Source organism: Neofelis nebulosa, chromosome 7, assembly GCF_028018385.1.
Source record: "Neofelis nebulosa isolate mNeoNeb1 chromosome 7, mNeoNeb1.pri, whole genome shotgun sequence".
NCBI lineage: Eukaryota > Metazoa > Chordata > Mammalia > Carnivora > Felidae > Neofelis > Neofelis nebulosa.
This window is the reverse complement of record NC_080788.1, coordinates 88937073-88964702: the sequence shown is the minus strand read 5'-3', so window position 1 is coordinate 88964702 and position 27630 is coordinate 88937073. Positions and strand designations below refer to the sequence as shown.

Here is a 27630-nt window from a genome sequence, read left to right as displayed (position 1 = left end):
TTATGTTCATGTAACTTTAATTTTATTTGAATTTGTGCTAGTACATTTTCACTTTTGACTATTGACTCCCTTGAATTGGTTCTGCTGTTAGTGTTCCTTTTTAAAAAAAAAATTCTCTGGAGTTTACAATTTTAGTTTAGTTGTACTATATTAACACTTCTTTTTGGTAGTCATAATATTTTTAAAAGTGTAAATAATAACATAATTTTTGTCACTATTACTGGATTTTTTTCCTGCCACCAGATTTCCCTTTTGAGGTTGGAAGTTTTCTTAGAGCTTCAAAAAATGTTTTGTATTTGTTTATCTTACAGCTTTTGTTAGTGTTTTTCTGTATTTTGGTGTTTTTGTTATCTGGGTGTGGACTCAGCCAAGAAAAAGAGTTCTGTGTTCCTCTTCTACTATGTTTATGTATAAAGAGCAAGATATTTCTTATACCTTTTCTCCAAGTTTAGCTTAATTTAGGAGTTTATTAGAATGCCTTAAAAATGTGAAAGTGTCAGACTTCTAGAAGTTATTGTATCACTTTATGAGGAGTTTTCTATTATAGAAAATTAGAACATATCACATTTAAATTATTGTGGGTTATAGTTTTAGTATTTTTTAAGGCCATTTTGATATCTTTATGGGAAAAATGATTTATAGGATGGTTGAGTTTATACATTGATTTGATTTGATTTAAAAAATCTTTTGTAGCATTTTGAAGCATTGGCTAATCGAGCTGCTACGACTGGTCATGTTATTGATATATATGCCTGTGCGTTAGATCAGACAGGTCTCCTGGAGATGAAATGCTGTCCCAACCTTACTGGGTATGTATTTAAATTTTTGTAGTTTTTAGGATTATAGGCTAATAATTAGTTTACAAAATATAGACCAATAATGACAGTTTAGGAAAAACAGCCATCATTCTACCACTCCAGGACAACTCCTAACAGTTTTTGATATTGCTTTCAGTAAAGCTCACTTTACATTTTTTTCTAAAATTCAGTTATAAATGCACAAGTTCTGTTTGAAAAGTTCATCTTGATGTCCTGCAGTCATTGTTTTATTATTGTAGAGCTTTTTAAGCTATAATTCACACACCATAAAATTTACCCATTTAAAGCATACAATTGAATGTGGGTTTTTTTTGATCTGTTCACAGGTTGAGGAACCATCACCAAATTTAGTTTTAGAACATTTACATTACCCCAAGAAGTAACTGTACCCATTAGCAGTCAATGCCCTTTGCGGTTTCCTTCTCCTTCTCTCTCAGCCTAGACCCCTAATTTACTTTCTGTCTATAGATTTACCTTCTCTGGATCTTAGGGAAAAACCATTTCATCTTTCACCATTAAGTATGATGTTCGCCGTGAGGTGTTTTTTTTTTTTTTAATTTTTTTTTTTAATGTTTATTTTTGAGAGCGAGAGCGAGCGAGAAAGACAGTGTGTGTCAGGGAGAGGCAGAGAGAAAGGGAGACACAGAATCCGAAGCAGGCTCCAGGCTCTGAGCTGTCAGCAGCTTGACACGGGGCCCAAACTCACGAATTGTGAGATCATTGACCTAAGCTGAAGTCGGACACTTAACCGACTGAGCCACTCAGTCTCCCTTGCTGTGGGTTTTTGTAGATGCCTTGATCAGGTTGAAGGATTTTCTATCCTTAGTTGAGGATTTTGTCATAAAAGGGTGTTAGGTGTGGTTAAATGCTTTTTCTACATCTATTGAGATGATCACATGGTTTTTGTCCTTTTTTCTATTAATATGTTGTATTACAGTGATTTTTATGTGTTAAATCAACCTTGTATTCTTGGGATGAATCTCATTTGTGAATAATACTTTTTATATATTGCTGGATTTGATTTGTTAATATTTTTTGAGGATTTTGCGTCTGTCTTCTTAAGGGATCTTGATCTATAGTTGTTTTATTTTTCTTCTTGTGATATCTTTGGTATTGGCATCAGGATAATACCGGATTCATAAAATGAGTTGGGAAGTGTTCCTTCCTCTTGCATTGGCAAGAATTACTTCGGGGATAATTTAAATAGGCTTTAAAAAACTCAATTAGGGGGGCTCCTGGGTGGCTCAGTCGGTTAAGCATCCGACTTCGGCTCAGGTCGTGATCTCATGGTTCATGAGTTCGAGTTCCACATTGGGCTCTGTGCTGACAATGCAGAGGCTGCTTTGGGTCCTCTGTCTCCCTCTCTCTCTGCCCTGCTTACACTCTTTCTCTCTAAAAAATACAGGGGCGCCTGGGTGGCTCAGTCGGTTAAGCGTCCGACTTCAGCTCAGGTCACGATCTCACGGTCCGTGGGTTCGAGCCTTGCGTCGGGCTCTGGGCTCATGGCTCAGAGCCTGGAGCCTGCTTCTGATTCTGTGTCTCCCTCTCTCTCTGCCCCTCCCCCACTCATGCTCTGTCTCTCTCTGTCTCAAAAATAAATAAACGTTAAAAAAAAAATACAAAGACATTAAAAAAACTTAATTATGTATGTCAATTCATTTCTCAGGTTTATTTATTTAATTTTATTCATCTAATAAATATTAATGAGCACTTACTATGTATCAAACTGTTCAGGGTATTGGATATACACAATGAACGAAACCTAAAAATTTACCCTCGTGGAGCTTATCTTCCAGTGTAGGAGTGTTCAGTGTAATTTTCTATTGTACATGTTCTCTGTGTTGTCCCACTGAAATCTGGTGAGTGTGACTGAGGGACTGAATTTAAAATTTCATTTTAATTGATTTACATGTAAGTTTTTGTATTTTCTAATTAAAAAAATTTTTTTTAACGTTTATTTATTTTTGAGAGACAGAGTGTGAGCAGGGGAGGGATGGAGAGAGAGGATGGACACAGAATCCAAAGCAGGCTCCAGGCTCCGCTGTCAGCACAGAGCCTGATGCAAGGTTTGAATTCATGAACCACGAGATCATGACCTGAGCCAAAGTGGGATGCTTAACTGACTAAACCACACAGGTGCTCCATTTACATGTAAATTTAAATAGCCGCATGTTTGGATGCACAGTTCTAGTGAGAGGAGATGAGACAAGTAAAGTAGATAGGATGTCAGTAGGTAACAAATGTTAAGGAGAATAATAATGCAGGAAATGAGGTTTGCAGTTCTAAAGGGGTGAGAAGGGAAGGCCTCATTGAAGATGAGGTTTTAGCAAAGACCTAAGGAAATGAGGTAGTCAGCCATATGCATAGATGAAGGAACAGTGTTCAAACAGAATAGCAAGGGCAAAGTTGAGAACATGCATAGGGCGTTTGAAATATAACAAAGAGGCCACAGTAGTGGAGTGGGGTGAGTGAGAGGGACAGATTGTGATGGTCTTTTGACTATGGTAAGGGCTTTGGATTTCACTTTTGTTTTTTTAATTTTTTTTTATGTTTATTTATTTTTGAGAGAGACAGACCACAAGCGGGGAAGGGGCAGAGAGAGAGGGAGACACAGAATCCAAAGCAGGCTCCAGGCTCCAGGCTCCAAGCTGTCAGCACAGAGCCTGATGCGGGGCTCTGACCCACGAACTGTGAGATCATGACCTGAGCCAAAGTCGGATGCTTAACTGACTGAGCCACCCAGGCGCCCCTGGATTTCACTTTGAGTAAGATCAGTAGAGGAGTGATATGATCTGTAATGCTATAAAAAGGATCATCTGACTCCATTTACCTTCAGTGGTGAATAGGAATGCAGGAATACCAAGTGGTGGCCGAGAAGTGGTTGGGTTTTGGATATATTTAGAAGTAGAAGATTTGCTGATAGATTGGATCAGGGTTTGGGGAAAACTGAAAATCAAAGGAATTTACTGGAAGGATTGAATTGCCTTTTATTGAAATGAGTAAGACTGTGAAAAGAAGAGTATTTGGAGAGAAGATTAGGAGTTTAGTTCTGAACATGTTCGGTTTAAGATGCCAGTTGATATCCATGAGATGTTGAGTAGGCAGTTTGATATTATAACATAGAATACAGAAGATAGATCTGGGCTGGAGACATAAATGTGGGAGTTGTCAGAATATGGTGTGTGTGTGTGTGTGTGTGTTTTTTAATGTTTATTTATTTTGAGAGAGATACAGTATGAGCAGGGGAGGGGCAGAGAGAGAGGGAGAGAATCTCTAGCCGGCTCTGCTCTGTCCGTGCAGAGTCAAACATGGGGCTTGATCCCATGAATCGTGAGACTGTGACCTGAGTAGAAATCAAGAGTTGGATGCTTACCCAGCTGATCCACCCAGGCACCCCACTGGTGTTTTTTTTAATAGCAGTAAAAATGGATGAGATTGTAAGATTTAGCAATCTAAGAGCAGTGCAAGTTGACTTATAGTGAACTAGAAAAAGAACAGAGGGGTGCCTGGGTGGCTCAGTTAGGCATCCGCTTTGGCTCAGGTCCTGATCTCGTGGTTTGTGAGTTCAAGCCCTGCGTCTGGCTCTGTGCTGACAGCTCGGAGCCTGGAGCCTGCTTCAGATTCTGTGTCTCCCCCTCTCTCTGCCCCTCCCATGTTCATGCTCTGTCTCTCTCTGTCTCTCAATAATAAATAAACATTAAAAAAAAAAGAACAGAAAGAGAGGATTGGAAACAGTTGGTAGAGATTACAAGTTCGCAAGCTTTCATATGTGCAGATCATCTGGTTATCTTGTTAAAGTTAACAGATAACTTTAACAGATATAAACAGATAACAGATAACTTTAACAGTTAAAGTTAACAGATAAAGTTAACAATCACGGCTGTGCATAGGATGGGACTTGAAATTCTCCTTTTCAAACAAGATCCTTGCTGATAATAATGTTGCTGGACGAAGGGCCACACCGAGTAGTGAGGTTATAGACAGTTATTTCGTGGAGGTTTGTTGTGAAAAGGAAAAGATAAGTAGGGTGGTATAAGTTGTCTTTAATGTAGGATGCATATCACTAGGTATAGTGATAACATAGATCATCATAGATGATGTTTTTTTTTTGTTTTTTTTTAATTTTTTTTTTCAACATTTTTTATTTATTTTTGGGACAGGGAGAGACAGAGCATGAACGGGGGAGGGGCAGAGAGAGAGGGAGACACAGAATCGGAAACAGGCTCCAGGCTCCGAGCCATCAGCCCAGAGCCTGACGCGGGGCTCGAACTCACGGACCGCGAGATCGTGACCTGGCTGAAGTCGGACGCTTAACCGACTGCGCCACCCAGGCGCCCCTAGATGATGTTTATAAAAGTAGAAAATCTAAAAGAAACTATTTACTAACTGTTGGAATTAATATGTTAAGTTGTCAAGACTTCTAGATCAAGGTCATTGTACAAAATTCAACTATATTTTTGTATACCAGTGACAAATATAGAGAAAACAACATTTAAAAAGATATATAATATATAATAACATCAGAGATGACATAAATCCAGTATCAAAAATAAAATTACCATTAATTAATTATGCCATATCAGTTTTATTCTTTTGCCTATTTAAATTTTTATTGTATTGTTTGAAAGCTACTTAAAATATTTTAAAAATATGAGCAAATGTATGTAAATGTTTGTATGCATAGGAGTTTATGGGTGTATCTATCCCCTTTTTGTAGAACAGGAGAAAATTCTACATATCCTTATCCACTTTGCATTTTCACTTATATTCTAGATAGTAGTCTATAGCAGTATATTACCTCATTGTGTGGATGTACCATATTTTACCCAACTAGTCTCTAATAGATGGTCCTCCGGATTGTTTCCAATCTTTTATAACTAGTAATACTGAATACACTTGTGCATATATTTGCTTTTTGTTTTTGTTGCCAGAATATTTTTGGGATAGATTCCTAATAGTGGGTTGGCTAGATTAAAGAGAAACCACAAGTGTAATTTTGTTAGATATTGGCAAATTCCCCTGTGTTGAGGTTGCATCATTTTGCATTCCCACTAGCAGTGTATGAGGGTAACTGTTTCTACAACCTCACCAACAGAATATGTCATCAGACTGTGATTTTTGCTGATCTATTAGAGAAAAAATGGTACCTCAGAACTGTTTTTATTTGATAGTTAATGTTTTTTAAAACTTAAAAAAATGAGAACAGGTACATGCTTACTGAAAAAAATTGTACAGTACATGTACATAGTGCTTAAAGTGAAAATCGTTCCATAGCATCCTCCTATTCTTCTTCGCTAAGTTTCATGATCCTGTTATGTCTGATGTGATTGATACACACAGACAGTATATGCATATATATACATATACAGGTATGTATTTGTTTTCAAGAATGAGAATGTGTGCTGGAGAACTGGGTGGCTGGGATGGAAGAGACACATTTGCTACCATGTACCATTTTGTATCTTTTGAATTTTTGTAGCATGTGGATGTGTTATCTATTTATAAAAAATAATGTTGGGGCGCCTGGGTGGCGCAGTCGGTTAAGCGTCCGACTTCAGCCAGGTCACGATCTCGCGGTCCGTGAGTTCGAGCCCCGCGTCAGGCTCTGGGCTGATGGCTCGGAGCCTGGAGCCTGTTTCCGATTCTGTGTCTCCCTCTCTCTCTGCCCCTCCCCCGTTCATGCTCTGTCTCTCTCTGTCCCAAAAATAAATAAAAAAAAAATGTTGAAAAAAAAAAATTAAAAAAAAAAAATAATGTTAATAAATTACTGAGAACAAATGCAAGTGTTAGGGGCACTCAGATGCTCTCAGGATTGAGATTATTTGTAGGGTGAAGATATTCTCATATATTTGAGTTTTTAAAATTAATGGTAGTAGAGTACATTTAGAAAGTATCTTTAAAATTTGTTGGTAGTATTAAGAGGTAATTTACTTTTCTGGTTTTAACACATAGGCCCAGTACTTGTGTCACATATATTATTTTTTGTTCTTTCTGTGCAGAGGATACATGGTAATGGGTGACTCTTTCAACACTTCCTTATTCAAGCAGACTTTTCAAAGAGTTTTTACCAAAGATATGCATGGACAGTTTAAAATGGGCTTTGGTGGTACATTAGAAATAAAGGTAAGCATCAAAACTTGACATGTGTGGTATGTTATCAAAAGAAATTTGTAGTCTTGACCATAATATTTAAATATCATTAATCTGGGGCGCCTGGGTGGCGCAGTCGGTTGAGCGTCCGACTTCAGCCAGGTCACGATCTCGCGGTCCGTGAGTTCGAGCCCCGCGTCGGGCTCTGGGCTGATGGCTTGGAGCCTGGAGCCTGTTTCCGATTCTGTGTCTCCCTCTCTCTCTGCCCCTCCCCCGTTCATGCTCTGTCTCTGTCTGTCCCGAAAATAAATAAAAAAACATTAAAAAAAAAAAAATTTTAAATATCATTAATCAAATTCAATATAGACTTTAAAAGTAGAGATTTTGTTTACCAGAAAAATGTATCATCATTAAATGTACATGAAATTTTACTTGAGCATTTACAAATAATTATTGGAAAAGGAGATACTATATAGGTAAAATTTCCTTTAACTGCTTTTTCTTTATATAGGATTTAACTTTTTAAGTGTGTTTTTTCTTTTTTAGTGCTGTATTTGCTTCTGTGAGTGCTAGATTTTTTTTATTTTGAGAATCAGTAACTGAAGAGAAATCTATTCCATTTGGATAATCAGTAATTGTTTTTTGATTAGTAGGTTGTTGATATTATTTACTTTTTTTTTTTTTTTTTTTTTTTAGAGAAAGAGAGTGCGTGCGCATGTGTGTACATGTGGGCAGAGGAGGGGCAGAGACAGAGATTCCTAAGCAGGTTTCATGCCCAGTACAGAGCCTGATGCAGGGCTCGATCCCACAACCGTGGAATCATGACCTGACCCCAAGTCAAGAGTCAGGTGCTCAACCAACTGAGCCACCCAGGTTCCCTGATACTGTTCACTTCAAATTTTGATTTAAAAAACCCAAAAGTTTAGTGTTATAAAAGCGTATTACAAAATCATTGACTTTGAACTTCCATTAAATATTTCTTCGTAATCTTTTTATTTTATTGAATGCTTGCTATGTGTATAGCATTAGGCAGGGAAATTATGAGGATCTCAAGGGATATATAAGGCACAGTGCTTCTTAAGAAGAAACTTAAGTCTTGTGGAACCTGGCTAGCTGTCAGTGGAGCATGTAACTCTTGATCTCAGGGTTGTGAGTTCAAGCCCCACATTGGGTGGGAAGCCTACTTTAAAAAAAAAGAAACTGGGGCACCTGGGTGGCTCGGTCGGTTAAGCATCCGACTTCGGCTCAGGTCATGATCTCGCGGTCCGTGAGTTCGAGCCCCACGTCGGGCTCTGTGCTGACTGCTCAGAGCCTGGAGCTTGTTTCAGATTCTGTGTCTCCCCCTCTCTCTGCTCCTCCCCTGTTCATGCTCTCTCTCTGTCTCAAAAAGAAATAAACGTTTAAAAAAAATTAAAAAAAAAAGAAACTTAGTTTTGATAGATAAAATTAACATTTGTGATAGAATGAAATAACAGTAGATTATAAAAGTCCTATAAAGGTTTAGGGAAGAAAAATGAATGTATGCAGGACACAATTTATTCTTGGTGATAAATGGTTTTATAGTGAATTACAGTGGTTTTGAAAGATGGCAGAATTTAAGTTTGTTGAAGAAAACACATTTTAGTTAGGATCCCATGTGAGGAAAGGTAAAGAAGTGAGAATCAGCGTGGTATATTTGGGGAAACTTCCCAGTGAGAGTGGATGGTTTGTATTGCAGTGTAAGGGAAATAGTTTTAATTATGTGGTCAGTTGTATTTTGGTGATGCATGTGTAGCCAGAAGAAGCCATTGTAAGTTAATAAAGAATAGTGTTTCAGGTAAAATTTGTCTGACAATGGTATTCAGTTTGTCAGGAAGAAGAATCTCGAGTAGGAAAAGTGAATTAGGTTTTCTAATTTTCTTAGATGGAAACTAACAATGGCTTAAATTTTGGTGTCAGAGATTGGAAAGAAACCAATCTTGGTGACAAATTTTCTACGGGAGGAAAAACAGAAGATAGTGTTTAAAGTTTAGAATTAGGATGTATGAATTTTGGGTACGGTATTATTTTGAATTGAGGGTGAGATTACCAAATGGAGACCTCCTATGGGCAGCTGGAAATAGAGTATTGAAGTTAGGTCAGGGCTAGATTGTAAATTTGGGAGTTATAAACCTCGAAGTGTCCACTGATTTCATTATTGTTATTGTTTTAAGTGTATTTATTTATTTTGAGAGAGAGAGAGAGCGCGCGAGTGTATGTACATGCACATGAGCAGAGGAGGGGCAGAGAGAGAGAGAGAGAGAGAGAGAGAGAGAGAAACCTAAGCAGGCTCTGCACCATCAGTGCAGAGCCTGATGTGGGGCTTGATCCCACAAACCATGAGATCATGACCTGAGCCAAAATCAAGAGTCATGCACTTGACCAACTGAGCCACCAAGGCACCCCTGATTCATTATTATTATTTTTTTTTAATTTTTGTTTTTAACCTTTATTTTTGAGACAGAGAGAGACAGAGCATGAACGGGGGAGGGTCAGAGAGAGGGAGACACAGAATCTGAAACAGGCTCCAGGCTCTGAGCTGTCAGCACAGAACCTGACGTGGAGCTTGAACTCACAGACTGCGAGATCACGACCTGAGCCGAAGTCGGACGCTCAACCGACTGAGCCACCCTGGTGCCCCTATTATTTTTAACATTAGTTTGTTTTCATTAACCTCTGGGTTATAAATGTGGAAGGGTGTCTTTATTCTTTTTTTTTTTTTTTTTTTTTTTAAAGAGCCAGATAGAGTGTGAGCATGGGGAGAGGGGCAGAGGGAGGGAGGGAGGGAGGGAGAGAGAGAGAGAGAGAGAGATACTGAGAATCTTAAGTAGGCTCCATACTTAGTGTGGATCCTGACATGGGGCTTGATCCCAGCCGCCCCAGATGTCTTTATTCTTATGTACTTATAGTTGAATGTATATTTGAACTTATCTTTGAGGACACTAAAGTGTTCACTGTATGCTTATTTTGCAGACCTCAAGGGAAATAAAGATTTCAGGAGCTATTGGACCCTGTGTGTCTCTCAATTCTAAAGGACCTTGTGTGTCTGAAAATGTAAGTCACCTTTAATTTACTCGAAAAAGAAAATCTAGTTAATTCGAAGGACAGACCAACAATAGACTTGGAATGACAGCCTATAGTAATCCTTTCAAAATTATTGTGTGGGCTAAGTTTTTCAGTAGAATGTGGTTCCGTTTCCATTAGTATATATCTGTTTGTGGTTGCTCTTTATGCATACCCTTTTTACCATCTACCCCTAAATTAAAACCTTCGTGCTGTCACCAGTCTTTTGTTTTTTTATGCCTAAGTTATTCCTTCCCCCAGTGTGCCTAAAAAACCCAACAACTGTGATTTGGAAATTTGGAGACTTCTGAAAGTCAAATCTGAATTTTTTTTTGTTAGTAGAATTTCCAACAAAGTAACCAAATTAGCCAGATTTTAGTTTCAATTCCTTTCTTTTTTGTTACCCATCTAGTGGATGTATAGTACACTTTAAAATGGTAGAATTATGTACCTGTAGAGAGGATGATGGAGCAAATAAGGTGAGTAATCATCTGTAAAATGTCAGAGTTTAAAAATTAATTTTAAGCAGTTTGCATGGTAAAAACTCTTATCTAAGAAGTTTTTTTGGGAATCAGAGTGTTTGATTTATGGAATTCTGATCTAGAGAACCTGTATTCTATATATGCATATGTTATGTGTTAAGTCAGTATCTCTTTATACCAATGAAATAGTTGGATAGAAAGATAGTTGTAATTACTTCATTAAATAGTTTATACTGTCTACAATATTAAGAACTTGTATCAATATTTAGAAAGAATTTCAATTGTTTTATAATTTTATTGTGTAAAAATTACTTGATTTTATTTCATGATAAGTTTATATGACTTTAAAAATCTTAGACTTTTAACATTCATTAAATTAGTTAGACACCTGAAATTTAGTTTTTCTTACTGGAGTTTTTTCTCCCCCTTTTACCTTAATATATATTATAGTAATAAATTGGGAGCACCTGGCTGGCTCAGTCGGTGGAGCATGTGAATCTTGATCTTGTGGTTGTGAGTTTGAGCCCCACCTTGGGTATAGAGATCACTTAAAAATAAAATCTTAAAAAATTGTGTTCTCTAGCTTTCAAACATACTATGTTTTTGTTGTTTTTTTACAGGAGATAGGAACAGGTGGCACTTGTCAATGGAAGATATGTGGACTCAGTCCCACTACAACCTTAGCCATATATTTTGAGGTTGTCAATCAGGTATGACTTTTTATCTTGAAGTACTCAATTTAGGCCATAAATATTTCATATTTTTTCTAATAGTAATTATGACCTAGAGCTTATTCTGTTTTGGAATTTTTGTTTGTCATTATCTGTTTTTCAAGACTAAACTCTTTGGTGAGAGGATAAACTATAATAGAAAGAGATGTTAGGGAAACCTGCAAATTCCCAGCATTGGACAACCCAACTTTTAGTCTCAGTTTTCTTGTTGTTGTTGTTGTTGTTTTAATATAAAATTGAAGGCTAAATAAATCTTAAAATTTTTTTTTTTTTTCAACATTTTTTTATTTATTTTTGGGACAGAGAGAGACAGAGCATGAACGGGGGAGGGGCAGAGAGAGAGGGAGACACAGAATCGGAAACAGGCTCCAGGCTCCGAGCCATCAGCCCAGAGCCTGACGTGGGGCTCGAACTCACGGACCGCGAGATCGTGACCTGGCTGAAGTCGGACGCTTAACCGACTGCGCCACCCAGGCGCCCCGAAGGCTAAATAAATCTTAAATTCTGTTCTAGCTATGCATTTTTATAATTAGGCATCTAGGTCCTCCTGATTGTCACAAGGTATATAACGATACATGAAATCTCTACAAGAAATTTTAATATGTCAAAATTCATAAAAAAGGATTGGAAGGTAAAGATTCCAGTACTTGAAAAGATTTTTTTTTTTCTGCTGCAGGAAGAAGTTATCATATTAACGATATAATGTACAAATTACTGACTTACATATTAATAGTTTTTAGGCATAAAATGAACCACAAAGTATAAATAGCCTTCCTAAGACATGTACAGGCATTTTTTTTCTTTAAGCATCAAAATATGTGAAAAAGAGTTGTTCTTACCAAAAAAAAAAAAAAAAAAAAAAAAAAAAATCAAAAAAGCAAGAATGCTAATTGTCAAAGGTCATGAAGAAAGTTTCTCTTATTGACCACTTGCTATTTCTTTCTGAGGACCATTATTATATACTACTGTTGGACTTTTCTCATTAATAGTTTTCTGTTGGTCACCTCTTCATCAGGTGATTATTTTCCTAAAAGTTGTGTTTTCATTTTTCGTAGCGAGGGGAGGAGAACTTGCTTCAATTTCTCTTTATCCAATTACTATTAGGCAAAATTGCCTTACTTGTGCCTTTCTGTATCTCATCATTTCTTTATACTTCTCCCTTCATTTTGTTTCATGTCCCTCTGAATTACATATTACTTGCAATTGATATCATAGCTGGAGTCATGTCTCTATCCTTCATCATTTTCCCCCTTTCCCAGGTCCATTTCTCTTATGTGGCAAATCATAGCTGTTTGGTATGCACTGGAAACAGGCATCCCTCTAGTCGATTTTAGGATGAATTTCATTAATCTAGGGTAACTATATGATAAGACTGTAATAGATTTTGCTTAGTTTTTACTCTTATTTTTACATAGCATAATGCTCCAATTCCTCAAGGAGGGCGTGGTGCCATCCAGTTTGTGACTCAGTATCAGCATTCAAGTGGACAGAGACGCATCCGAGTGACCACCATTGCTAGGAAGTAAGTTGTATTTTTTAGAGATTTAATTTACGTATCAAAACTATCCTGGGTCATGCTTCCAAACTGGGTTTCTGTTTTGAGTGACATCCATAATTATAAAATGAATATTTATGACTAATAGCATTTTATTTCTTTCTAATTTAGCTTATTTGCCAGAATATTCATTGTTAGGATCTGTAAAGCAATTTAAAAAACTACTCCTAAGACATATTCTTCAAAATAATTCCTTTATTGGGGCACCTGGGTGGTTAAGCATCTGACTTTGGCTCAGGTCATGATCTCACAGTTTGTGGGTTAGAGCCCTGCGTCGGGCTCTGTGCTGACAGCTTGGAGCCTGGAGCCTGCTTTGGATTCTGTGTCTCCCTCTCTCTCTACCCCTCGCCTGCTACACTCTGTCTCTGTCTCTGTCTCTCTTTCCAAAATAAATAAACATTAAAAAAAAATTTCCTTTATTTACCATATTTCTCTGAGAGGAGGAGAAATGCTAATAAACATTATCCTATTATAGGCAATAATAATATGTATATACATACCTCATATAACACAATAATTAATAACATTACTTTTCAGTTGATGATAAAGTTCTTAGCTACTATTATCATTGTATGTTTTTTTTTTAAATTTTTTTTTCTTTCAACGTTTTTTATTTATTTTTGGGACAGAGAGAGACAGAGCATGAACGGGGGAGGGGCAGAGAGAGAGGGAGACACAGAATCGGAAACAGGCTCCAGGCTCTGAGCCATCAGCCCAGAGCCTGACGCGGGGCTCGAACTCACGGACCGCGAGATCGTGACCTGGCTGAAGTCGGACGCTTAACCGACTGCGCCACCCAGGCGCCCCTATCATTGTATGTTTTTTCAGCTCTTATTATAATGTCATTTAATTCATTTACCAAATCTTCATTCAGTGTCTCCTTTGTGGCATAGGTAATTTTGGGGCAGGATATGGAATGCAAAGGACTTGAACATACTTGGTCTGCTATATGATATGGAAGAGTCCAGTCCTCAACCTCTCTGTAGTGAGGGGACAGTGTTTTTTTCCTTCCAATTTTTTGGAGACTGATACTTGTAAATACACTAAAAATGCATTACTAGAAAATGAAATTTAAAAAATTCACAATGCAGGTCCCTATTTTTATTATTAGACTTATTAGACAAAAAATTATTTTGTTAAATTGCTTAAAAATTAGTAAACATATGTCTCAGTTTCTGTTCTTACCACATGGTGAACTGATACTAGGTTTGTATACCACACTTTGAGTAGCACTGGTTGAGACCACAAAAGGTGAAGTCTCTTAACAGTTAATATTACAGGGTAGTATTTTGTGTAACAAAGCCATGTCCTACATTTATTAATGTAGTTAACAGTTTCCAAAAGGAAGTGATTAGGCATGACAGATGCCTTTTCTTGTTCCTATCTATATGATGTATTCTCTGAATAAGACATATATTTGGTGACATGTTCTTGCACAGCATTTGCACAGAGAACATGTTGAACTGAACCTATAGCCCCTCTGTTTTCTAACAAATAAATTATTTCTCAGCTCCTTTGATAACCCCTCTGTATATATTTGTGACATGTAAAACAAAGGGAAGATCATTTTGGAATAAAATTAGGAAAGGATTCTTAGATGAGGTGTGTCTAGAAGCAAACCAGTTTTTGGTCTATTTCTGTTTGTCTTGAACTTGATTGTCTGGGTAGGGAAAGTGTTGATCAGTATAAACTTAACCTGATTTAAGCATGGGCTAGAAAATGAACACAGAGACATCTGAAGCTCTCATTTTATTGAACTGTATTTATACTCTAGCTTCATTCCTGAAAATCATGAGATTGTTTTGGTGAGTGATGGACATTAGCTTTATGTTTGAACTGAGTATTGGTTGTATGGTCTGTTACTTATCACAGGATTATACGTAGATTTATTTATTGTCCTCCTCTGTTATCTTGCTTTGACTTAAAATCCTGCATCAGTGTCAGGGGAATATATTATTCATTTGAGCTAAATATCCCAGCTGACTAAGCATTCACTTAGATTTGTTAATACTTCATATCAGGAACTTGGAAGTTTGATTCTTGGCAAACATGTCAATTTATTTATGCCCCCTCAACACACACACACAGACACACACACCCACATGCACACACACGTGCAACTTAAATTGGACATTCAGAACATTTACTTAAGGAAACAACTGGACATACCAAGTTGAGGGATATTTTACAAAGTTACTGGCTTAGAATTGTCAAAAATGTCTTGGAAGGCAAGGAAAGCATTAGTAACCAGTCCAGATTAAAGGAGACTAAAGAGATGTTACAACTAAAGCCAATATGTGATTCTGGATAAAATCCTGTGTCAGGAAAATATTTGCTATAGAGGATGCCATTGAGACAATTGGAGACATTTCAATATGGTTTATGTATAGGATGATAATATTAAATCCATGTGTAATTTCATGAATTGATAATTAAGGCTATATAAGACTATAAGATACTCTTGTTCTTAAGAGATATATACTGAAGTATTCACAGGAGAGGGTCATAATATCTCTAACTTTATCTCAAAAAGTTTGGCAAATGAAAAAGTATGTTTATGTATAAAGGAAGAGAGAATGATGGGGCAAATATGTTAAAATGCTATCAATTGATAAATCTAGATGATAGATATATAGGAATTTATTCTACTCATAGCTTTTATGTATAAAATATTTTTAAAATGAAAAGTTTTAAAAAGTTAGATAACCCAGCGAAGAAATGGGCAGGGGACCCAGGCAGGAGCCTGGGTGGCTCAATCGGTTGAGTGTCCAACTCCTGGTTTCCGCTCAGGTCATGATCTCATGGTTCTTGGGTTCAAGCCCTGTGTCAGGCTGTGTGCTGGCAGCATGGGGCCTGATAGGGATTCTCTCTGTCCTTTGTGCCCCTCCTCCTGCTCACACTTTATCTCTTTCATTTCTCTCTCTCAAAATAAATAAACTTAAAAAGGGGGGTGGGGTGGGCAGAGGAGTTCCTGGGTGGCTCAGTTGGTTGAACATCTCTGACTCTTGATTTTGGCTCAGGTCATGATCCTAGGGTCATGGGATCCACGACTGATCCACACTGAGTGTAGAGCTGCTTAAGATTCTTTCTCCTTCTCTGCCTCTCTCCTCCACTCGTGCTCTCGCTCTCTTTCTGGAAAAAAAAAAAAAAAAGGCAAAAGATATGAATAGATTTTTCCAAAGAAGACATGCTGATGGCCAATAGAGACATGAAAAGATGCTCAACATCATTCATTATCAGGAAATACAAATCAAAACTATAATGAGATATCACTTTACACCTGTCAGATGGCTAAAATTAACACAGGAAACAACAGATGTTGGTGAGGATGTGGAGAAAGGGGAACCCTCTTACACTGTTTGTGGAAATGCAAACTGATGCAGACCCTGTGGAAAACAGTATGGAGGTTCCTCAAAAAGTTAAAAATAGAACTACCCTACAGTTAAGAAATTGCTCTATGAGGTATTTACCATGAGGATACAAAAATACTGATGCGAAGGAACACATGCACCCCGATGTTTATAGCAGCAGTATCTACAATAGTCAAATTATGGAAAGAACCTAAATGTCTATTGACTGACAAATGGATACAGATGTGGTGTGTATACATACAGTGGAATATTAGCCATCAAAAAGAATGAAATCTTTCCATTTGCAACAACATGGATGGAGTTAGAATGTATTATGCTAAGTGAAATAAATCCGAGAAAGACAAATACCATATGATTTCACTCATGTGAATTTAAGGAACAAAACAGATGAACATAGTGGGGGGAAAAAGAAAGACAAATCATAAAACAGACTCTTAACTATAGAGAACAAACTGAGGGTTGGTGGAAGGGAGATGGGTGGGGGATGGGCTAAGCGGGTGACAGGCATTAAAGCAGGCACTTGTTGAGATAAGCACTGGGTGTTATATGTAAGTGATGAATCACTAAATCCTACTCCTGAAACTAATATGACACTATATGTTAACTGGAATTAAAAAAAAAAAAAAATGTGAAACAAACAAGAATAGGTAGTCTTTTGAGAGAAAGGGAGTTTCTTGGAGAAATTTCATGGGTTTATATATTTTTAAGTTTTTATTTTATTATTAATTTTGAGAAGAGACAGAGACAGCATGAGTGGGGGAGGTCAGAGAGAGGGAGAGAGAGAATCCCAAGCAGACTCTGCGCTGGTAGCACAGAGCCCGGTGTAGGGCCTGAACCCATGAAACTGCGAGATCATGACCTGAGCTGAAACCAAGAGTCGTACACTTAACCACTGAGCCATCCAGGTGCCCCTATGTATTTTCAGTTTGCACAGAATTTATAAGGCCATTGTAGACCTATATATCATGTATGTTTTGGTGCTATTTATGTCATTACGTCTCACCCAAACACCCATCTTTTCAAATTAACTTATCCTATTTTCAATAATCAGCACTTATTTTTTCTTTATTTATTAGTAATATGATTTTAGGGGCCTAGGCGAGTGTAATTGTTTAAGTGAGCCATGTGAAAGTAAAGAACTCAGGTTCCTGAGATACAGTCAAAAGTTACCCTATTTTTCATATAGAAAACAACTTTGACCTGGAAAGTTTGGTTTAAAACTACTTGTAAGAATTACAGTGAGGAGGGGATATTGGAAATAAGATAGATTTTACAATGTGAACAAACTCTTTAAACTTTATTTTAAGAGCATAATTTTTAAATTATAGCTAAATAAGATTTAATTCGTGAATTTGCATGCGCTTACTTGTCAATGTAGTTAAAATGTCACCTTTATGTTTCAGATTGCAGCAAGAGAATATCATGGTCATCTTAGTTGGGAAAATGCTGATTTAGATAATTTTGGTTTTAGTTCTTTAAATTAAAATTTAAAAATTTTTTAAATTAAAATTAAAAAATTTTTTAAATTAAAATTTAAATTAAGTTTTTTAAATTAAAAAATTTTTAAATTAATTTTTTAATTAAAATTAAAGTTTTTTAAATTAAAATTTAAAAAATAATGTAAACCATTAGTATAACCACCAAGTTTAAATTACTTTAAAAAATAATTTCAAAATTGCTGGTTCTTATTCTTTTACTGATTCTCATTCTTTTTTGCCTCTTGCTATTTCTCTAGACTGAGATACTTAACAGTTACCAGTCATCTGGAAAATATTAAAAAATTATTTGTCTACTTGAAAAAAATTAAAAATAAAGAAGGAAGAATTTTGAATATGTTACTGCCTAAATCTTGGGGGGATGACTTCTTGCATCTTTGAGTCATGCAAAAGTGGTCTAGCTTTTCAAAAATCTTTAAATTTTTCTAGACTTGCTTAAAGTGAGGTACTTTGGAATTAGAATCAGCTGAAGTATTACAAAACTCTGTGAAACATTAGACAAAAACTGTTGCTGGGTCTCCCCAGGATTAGTTTGACTGGATTGGATTTATAGAACATGTGAATTTAATAGATTACTGCTATTTTATTTGTAATAGCAAATTAATCCCTTAGACTAAAATTTTTACTAACATTTAGCATGGAGGGAAAATAATACATAGAAACTATAATTGTATCATTTTTTCCATTAATTGAATTAAATACCAATGAGAAAATAATTTTTGATAATTTTTAGTTTACAGTTTAGTAAATGAGTTACTTATTTTTGTTATATTTCCATGTTTTTGCCTTTAAAAAAATTGAAGAAATTTTCTTTTTTTTTCCTTTTTTAAAATTTATTTTATTTTATTTTTTTATTTTTAAATGTTTTTACATTTATTTATTTTTGAGAGACAGAGCACAAGTGGGGAGGGGCAGAGAGAGAAGGAGATAGAATCTGAAGCAGGCTCCAGGCTCCGAGCTGTCAGCACAGAGCTCGATGTGGGGCTCGAACTCACAAACCATGAGATCATGACCTGAGCCAAAGTTGGGCGCTCAGTCAACTGAGCCACTCAGGCTCCCCCTCTTTTTTTTTTTTTTTTTTTTTAATAAGATAGAGAAAGCAAGTGGGAGAGGGGCAGAGAGAGAGGGAGAGAGAGAGAGAATCCCAAATGGTCTCTGTACTGCCAGTGCAGAGCCCAATGCAGGCCTTAAACCCACAAACCAGGAGATCATGACCCAAGCCAAAGTTGGAGGCTTAACTTATTGAGCCACCCAGATGCCCTTGAAGAAATACAGTTTAAAGTCTGATATAGAGACTTGTGTATCTATGTGCACATGTGCACATTCACACACATACCTGTGCTATTTTCTTAGCTGTAAAAATCTTAATGTCTTAAGGAGTGTGTTTGGAGATTTGTCTTTATAATTACTTTAGAGGACTTGGGGTGCTTGGGTGACTACGTCAATTGGGCATCCCTTCGGCTCAGGTCATGATCTCGCAGTCTGTGAGTTCGAGCCCCATGTCGGGCTCTGCACTGACAGCTCAGAGCCTGGAGCCTACTTCAGATTCTGTCTCCCTCTCCTTCTACCTCTCCTCCACTCACACTCTGTTTCTCTCTCTCAAAAATAAAATAAAAACATAAATAAAATAATTACTTTAGAGGACTTTATTAGGTTTGGATATATTTTTCTGAAAAATAATGCTATACTGAAACTGCTGTTAGTGATTTTTAAAATGTTAATTTTCCAGATGATGTTGGAATTTTGAAATATTGGAGTAATTTTCTGCATCATTTTAATTTAAATCTGTGTCATAGTCAACTATGATATTGTGAATATAATAATGCAGCGCATTTCTATGCTTTCTTCTTGGCTTTAGCTGGGCGGATGCTCAAACTCAAATCCAAAACATTGCTGCATCTTTTGACCAGGAGGCAGCTGCCATTCTTATGGCCCGGCTGGCAATATACAGGGCGGAAACAGAGGAAGGACCAGATGTACTTAGATGGCTAGACAGACAGCTCATTCGACTGGTAAGATGGAAACATGGTGCTTTATTCAATCTGTATGTTTTTGTTTGTCACAAGTATTTATTGCTGATAATCTCTTTCAACATACTTAACACTTTAACTGCAAGACTGTATGAGGGATACCTATTCAACTTGCTGAGAAAGGCAGCTTGAATGAATAGTAAGTACCTTTATGTCTCCAACTGAGCTAAAATACCTTTTTCTTTAAAATGAAAGAGTGACAATTATGTAACCTATTCTTTTTCTTTTTTTTTTTTTTTTGGTGGGGGGTGCTGGTATCACATTTGTTCCAAATTTGATCCTAAATTATTGTGACTGTTTTTTAGTGCTTATTTGCATATTTTTTCTTCATTGCTATGGTTTTAGTTTTCTGTGTTTATTTAAGAGAAGTTAATTGGGATATAAAAATTATACACTTTAACATACAAAAATATGGGTAAGTTTTGATTATCTGGATCTTTGTTACTAAAGTATGTGTTAGTAAAGTTATTGATAATGATGGTATATTTGGGTTTTTGACACGGCAGGAACCCATTATTTACAGTATGACCTAGAATGCTTAATTAAGTTCCAGTTTTTTTTTAAGTTTTTTAAAAAAAATATTTAATTTTGAGAGAGAAAGCATAAGCAGGGGAGGGGCAGACAGAGAGGGGTACACAGGATCTGTAGCGGGCTCTGTGCTGACAGCAGCGAGCCCAACATAGGGCTTGAGCTCACAGACCATGAGATTATGACTGAAGGTGGACGTGCAACTGACTGAACCATCCAGGTGCCCCAATTAAGTTGTATTCTTTTTTTTTTTTTTTTTTGAGACAGAGAGGGATAGAGAGCAAGCAGGGAAAGCGCAGAGAGAGAGGGTGAGAGAATCCCAAGCAGGCTCTGTGCTGTCAGCACAAAGCCTAATGTGAGCCTTGATCCCATGAACCATGAGAGCATGACCTGAGCTGAGATCAACAGTCAGATGCTTAACTGCCTGAGCCACCTAGGCACCCCAATTAAGTTCTGTTCTTAATACCCCGTTTTTACTCAGCAAACTCTGGCCTATTATTTTAGTCAAACACCCTGTTGAGAACTCTCTCTGCTAAGCTATCAGATTTCTTTTTTTTTTTTTTTTTAACATTTATTATTGAGAGATAGAGAGAGACAAAGCATGAGCAGGGGAGGGGCAGAGAGAGAGGGAGACCCAGAATCTGAAGCAGGTTCCAGGCTCTGAGCTGTCAGCACAGAGCGTGACGCAGGGCTCGAACTCACAAACCGCAAGATCATGACCTGAGCCGAAGTTGGACGCTTAACTGACTGAGCCACCCAGGCGCCCCTAAGCTATCATATTTCTGTTTCTAGCAGGAGTTTTTTGTGCTCTTTGTTTAGATTTTTATGTAGTTTTTAACACATTCTTGAGTGAATTAGTCTTTGTTTAATAAGATCAGAGGGGCGCCTGGGTGGCTCAGTCAGTTAAGCGTCTGACTTTGGCTCAGGTCATGATCTCGTGGTCCATGAGTTCGAGTCCCGCATCAGGTTCTGTGCTGACAGCTTGGAGCCTAGAGTCTGCTTCAGATTCTGTCTCCCTCTCGCTCTGCCCCCTCCCCTTCTTGTGCTCTGTCTGTCTCTCTCTCTCAAAAATAAAAAAAATTAAAAAAATAAAATAAAATTTGTCGTTAAGTAGCGTCATCCAGAACTTTTTTTTTCATTTTAACTTCAAGAGTGTTTTTATACTAGCACCTCTCTGTGAAGAAAACAGTGTTACAACATCAGCATGTCTTTTTAAAAGAGGTAAAACCTCTCATAGAGTCAACCATCAATTGGACACCATCAGTACAAATACCAACACAGTTCCTCTAAGATGAACCATTGTTTCTAGATAGGAAGATAAAATATTAAATATATTTTGACTTTTGCTAGTTTAGGACAGCAGAAACATTTTCTTGAATTTCACTATCATTTAGCAGTTAGACATGACATTAGTGAAATCAGTTGACTCATCAAACTGAATAGAGAAGCTGTTATATTTTTAAGTGGGCTTCATACCCAATGTTGGGCTTTAACTCACGACCCTGAGGTTGGGAGTCTCATGCTCTACCTCCTGAGCCAGCTAGGCACCCCCTTTCCTGAGCCTTTTCAATGAAGGTGACTTTGTTTTAATAAATACTTTATTGTTTTGAGAAGAAGGTATTTGAAGTAATCAGCACCTTTATTTGCTAAATGGCTGTGATTTGTAGGAAAGTGCTTTTGCATTTTACTAGAACTATTTCTGAATTTGTAGGTTATCAAATATGACAGAAAATTTAATAGTACAACTTGGTTATCAGTCCACATAAAACCCACTGATAAGTAGCTTTCATTGTAAATATAGACCTTTTCTGTGTCCTTTGCTGCACGAGTGTAGTGAAGTGACTCAGAAGATAATTCTTTAGAATTCTTTGTGGGCTTATGTCTAGAATCTTTTTCTTCTATCTTACACCTGAACTTCAAAATTTGCTGCATTGTTTGACATACTTGTAAAACAGAAATACTATTAAAATATAAAACAAAATGGCCTTGTAAAGAACTAAATGAGACAGTTAAACAAAAAGTACAAAATTACAAAAACCTAAAATTATAATTCATGTCTGCACATTCTGCAGTTTTATAGCATTACAATGGCAGTGCAGGGCTTTTGGGGATAGAGAATAGATGAGTCATGGCATGCTGAAAATTTTACTCTTCTGTCACACCAGTATAGCTTGTCTCTTCCATTTTTTTTATTTTTTTTATTTTTAACATTTATTCATTTTTTAAGAGAGAGAGACAGAGTGCAGGCAGGGGAAGGGAAGAGACAGAATCCGAAGCAGGCTCCAGGCTCTGAGCTGTCGGCAACAGAGCCCGATGCGGGGCTTGAATTCGTGAACCGAGATCATGACCTGAGCCAAAGTCAGACACTCAACCGACTGAGGCACTCAGGTGCCCCATATCTTCCATTTTTTAAAAACATACTTATTTTGAGAGAAAGAGCATGCATGTAAGCAGGGGAGGGGCAGAGAGAGAGGGAGAGAGAGAATTCCAAGGAGACTCCATGTGAAGTTGGATGCAAGGTTTCATCTCAATCGTGAGAACATGACTAGAGCCGAAATCAAGAGTCAGACGCTTAAATGATTGAGCCACCTAGGCACCCCCAGCTTGTCTCTTCCTATAATTCAGTTGGCAAATGTGTATAAGAGAAAATTGGTAGAGGTAATTTGGGAAGGAGTGGCTGACATTATCAGACTATCACCCTGCTTTCTGGGCAAAATAGCTTTCACTAGTTATTGGTGGCCTCTCTTGTCTTACATCAAAAACTGAAGGGGCGCCTGGGTGGCTCAGTCGGTTAAGCGGCTGACTTCGGCTCAGGTCATGATCTCGCGGTCCGTGAGTTCGAGCCCCGCATCGGGCTCTGTGCTGACCGCTCAGAGCCTGGAGCCTGTTTCAGATTCTGTGTCTCCCTCTCTCTGACCCTCCCCTGTTCATGCTCTGTCTCTCCCTGTCTCAAAAATAAATAAAACGTTAAAAAAAAAATTTTTTTTTAAAAAAACCTGGAAATGGAGTTCTCCAAGTGAGCATAGTCCTACTGCATAGTGCCACATGGGACTGTAAGATGGCTAGAAGAAATTGCTAATAGGATTTAGAAAACTGTCCATCATTGTGGCTGGCATTTTATGGTATGCAGAGTTCAAACACCAATTTTTGACAAAATCACAGTCTCTTATGAACCCCTAGTGACTAAGAGACCCTCATATGTGGTAAATGTGGTGAGAAGGTGATCTTTACATTTTTCTTTGATTGAATATTAGCATACAGTTGAAGTGAAGCTTCAGGTGATGACCAATGAACCTTAGTTATGGAAGCTAAACACTTTTGTACTGATTTCGCACTGCTGAAATTTTAGCTGTAGCAATTATAACACAAATAGAGAAGGGGTTAGTAATACCTTTTAGGTACTATACTTTTGTAAATTTTTGCTAATGAAAAAAAAATCTATGAAATTATATTAAACTTCTTGCCTTAATTTGGCATAGTGAATATAATTTTCTTTTTTTCTTGATGACTCTAATTTTTGTTAAACATAAACATCTTTTGGGGCACCTGGTTGGCTCTATCAGTTAAGTGTTTGACTTGATTTCTGCTCAGGTCATTGCTCTCACGGTAGTGACATCTGAGGCTCTGAGCTAGGCATGGAGCCTGCTTAAGATTCTCTCCCTATGTCCTGTCTCTTTCCTGCATGCAAGCCTGTGTGCATGCATTCTCTCTCAAAAAAAAAAAAACAAAAAAACCCAAAAAACAAAACAAACATCTTAAAAAAATTTTTTTTTTAATGTTTATTTTTGAGAGACACAGAGCGTGTGGGGGGGGAGGGGCAGAGAGAGAGGGAGACACAGAATCCAAAGCAGGCTTCAGGCTCCGAGCTATCAGCACAGAGCCCGACATGGAGCTTGAACCCATGAACCGTGAGGTCATGACCTGAGCCAAAGTTGGATGCTTAATTGACTGAGCCACCCAGGTGCCCCGAAACCAAGCATCTTTTTAAAAAAGACTGTTTTGTAGATAATGGGGCAACGTATGGCCAGATCGGTGCTGTACCACAATTGCTTCTGACACTTACTGTAAGTCTTTGCTTTCCTTTGTCAGAATCACTTAAGACACTGGTATCAACATATGATTTGTTGCATCCATCCTCAGTCTCTTTTTGAGTCCATCTTATTTATGCCCAGCTTCATGGATTTGTTTCTTACCTTTTTTGTTGTTGTTCCTTACATTTTTGACTCCTGACCTTTTCTACTGAGTGACATCCTTTTACAACTTAAACTTGATATTTGACTTTTTTTTTTTTCCATTTTAGACTTTTGGTTTACCACTAACAAGTGTTTTGTTAGTTATTTTGAAAATAATTGTATTTTCCCTGTTCAGTTCATCTGATTAGATTTGGCCTAGGAAATGTCTCTTGTTTAAGACTTTGGGACTTTCCTACTAAATGCTACCCCAGCCAAATTTTTTCTTAACATTAGTGTGACAAGGCACTTTAGATGTGTTTTTTTTTTAATTTTTTTTTTTTAACATTTATTTATTTTTGAGACAGAGAGAGACAGAGCATGAATGGGGGAGGGTCAGAGAGAGGGAGACACAGAATCTGAAACAGGCTCCAGGCTCTGAGCTGTCAGCACAGAGCCTGACGCGGGACTCGAACTCACCACGAGATCATGCCCTGAGCTGAAGTCGGCCGCTTAACGGACTGAACCACCCAGGCACCCCTAGATGTGTTGTTTTTAAAGATGACCACATTGGGGCACCTGGGTGGCTCAGTCGGTTGAGCGTCCGACTTCAGCTCAGGTCACGATCTCGCGGTCTGTGGGTTCGAGCCCCGCGTCAGGCTCTGGGTTGATGGCTTGGAGCCTGGAGCCTGCTTCCGATTCTGTGTCTCCCTCTCTCTCTGGCCCTCCCCCGTTCATGCTCTGTCTCTCTCTGTCTCCAAAATAAATAAACGCTAAAAAATAAATAAATAAATAAATAAATAAATAAATAAATAAATAAAGATGACCACATTTCTGGGGTGCCTGGGTGGCCCAGTCAGTTGAGCGTCCGACTTCAGCTCAGGTCGTGATCTCACGGTCTGTGGGTTTGAGCCCCGTGTCAGGCTCTGTGCTGATAGCTCAGAGCCTAGAGCCTGCTTCGGATTCTGTGTCTCCCTCTCTTTGCCCCTCCTCCGTTCATGCTCTGTCTCTCTCTGTGTCAAAAATAAATAAACATTAAAAGATAAATTAAAAAAAAAAAAAAGATGACCACATTTGTCAGTACCATTTTCTTTTTATTTTTTCTTAATTTTTTTTAAACGTTTATTTATTTTTGAGACAGAGAGACAGAGCATGAACCGGGGAGGGTCAGAGAGAGAAGGAGACACAGAATCTGAAACAGGCTCCAGGCTCTGAGCTGTCAGCACAGAGCCCGACGTGGGGCTCAAACCCACGAACTGTGCGATCACGACCTGAGCTGAAGTCGGACACTTAACTGACTGAGCCACCCGGTGCCCCAGTACCATTTTCTTATAGAGGTTAGACTTTGACCATTAGGGTCCTTTTATTTGTATGCCTTTATGCATAAATAATTACTGAATTAAAGACAGAACTAGATATCTTGAAAGTGTTGTTTTCCTCAAGAAAATTATATTACTGTTGCTTTATCTGCCTGGTTTTATTAATTCTTGAATAAGTCAGACCATGAATCTTTGATACACTTCCTTTATGCTTCAATCTTTTTTTTTTTTTCCCATCTATATTTGTATTTTGGTTAGGTTGTATAGGACTGCTTCTCATGATTCCAGTAATTAATGCTAGGGCACTTGATAAATGTTCAAAAAATTTTTAAGAAGTGGGGCACCTGGGTGGCTCATTCGGTTGAGCGTCCAGTCATGATCTTGCGGTCTGTGAGTTCGAGCCCCGCATCAGGCTCTGTGCTGACAGCTCGGAGCCTGGAGCCTGTTTCAGATTCTGTGTCTCCCTCTCTCTCTGCCCCTCCCCCGCTCATGCCCTGTCTCTCTCTCTGTCAAAAATAAACATTAAAAAAATTTAAAAAAATTTTTTTAAGAAGTAATGCAAAGATTAGAAATGTACATATATATATATATATATATATATATATATATAATGCAAGTTTTATATTGTTATCTGTAGTATAGCCTATACAACTTTAACCTATACATATATACTTATACCCGATACATACGTTATTTAGGTTGTATATATAGTTTATATTTTAGCTATATTTATCAGGAAATAGGTTAATATGCATTTAACCTGGAGGCAGAAGGACTTTTAACATGAAATTAAAAGCAGGAGCATTAAATAAGAATATTAAGAGATGTATTAAAATGAAACAAAATCTGTGTGGTAAAAATACCATTAGCAGAATTTAATGCCATCTTTTATGTATGATTTGTATGTAGGACATATTCTTTACATTTGGCAGAATGTGGAAATATTCATGTATATGTGCTCTTATAAATCAATAAGATTTGGGCAAAAAGAGCAAAGGTCATGAGCAAGGAATTAGCAAAAGAGGGAATGCAAGTGGGCAGTAAACATATGAAAAAATTATCAATCTTATTTATAATCAAAGTTAGAAAATAGAAAAAGACAACAATATTTGTCAAACTGGTAAGAATTAGAAAAACACAGTAATGCTTAAGAATTGGTTAGTATTCAGGGAAACAGCATCATAGCTTGTAGGTTTGAATTGTACAACTTTTATAAACATTTGTATAACCTTATATGTAGAAGGTAGCTGGTGACATATATCAAAAACTTAAAAACTTCTTTTTACCTAGAAATTCTACCACTAAGAATTTATCCTAAAGATATAACAGGATAAATATATATGCTAATAGTGAGGGATTAGATAAGATTGTTATGGTGTATATTTTAATGTAGTGGAATACTAGTCAGCTTTTAAAAATGAAATAATAGATTATATTTAGTCATACGAAAAATGTTCAATGGAATAATAGATTATATTTAGTGATATACAAAATGTTAATAATGCAAGGAAAGTTTTGGACATAAGTCGCAAGCATGCCCTACTCTGAAAATTAGCCTTGTGGATATCACTGGTTACCCAAGTATAACAACAATGGGCTCCTGGCTGGCTCATTTGGTAGAGCATGTGACTCTTGATCTCGGGTCATGAGTTCGAGCTCCATGTTGGGCATAGAGCTTACTTAAAAGAAAAAAAAAGATTTCTTGGGGCACCTGGGGTAGCTCAGTCAGTAAGCATCTGACTGGCTCAGATCATAATTTCATGGTTTGTGAGTTCAAGTCCCACATCAGGTGAGCTCGAGCCCTGCTTTTGGTGAGCCCCACTTATCTGTCTCGCCCTCTCCCACTCTCTCTCACTTGTGCCCTCTCTCTCTTAAAAAAAAAACAAAACCAAACATTTGAAGATGAGTGGTTACTTCATTGGAGCAATATGTTGTTTGCTTCTCAAATTCAAATGTATTT

The 27630-nt window shown here is 37.3% G+C and overlaps 1 protein-coding gene across 4 annotated transcripts in view; it reads left to right on the top strand.

The window, feature by feature from the left end:
- Positions 1-27630, top strand: part of SEC23A (SEC23 homolog A, COPII coat complex component) — a 70983-nt gene that overhangs the window by 20987 nt on the left and 22366 nt on the right. For all 4 annotated transcript variants that reach the window (XM_058738888.1, XM_058738887.1, XM_058738886.1 and 1 more), the window contains 6 exons: positions 694-809; positions 6818-6941; positions 9900-9980; positions 11092-11181; positions 12618-12724; positions 19483-19636. In XM_058738888.1, the coding sequence (XP_058594871.1) occupies positions 694-809; positions 6818-6941; positions 9900-9980; positions 11092-11181; positions 12618-12724; positions 19483-19636 (672 nt within the window). The remainder of the gene's footprint in view (positions 1-693; positions 810-6817; positions 6942-9899; positions 9981-11091; positions 11182-12617; positions 12725-19482; positions 19637-27630) is intronic.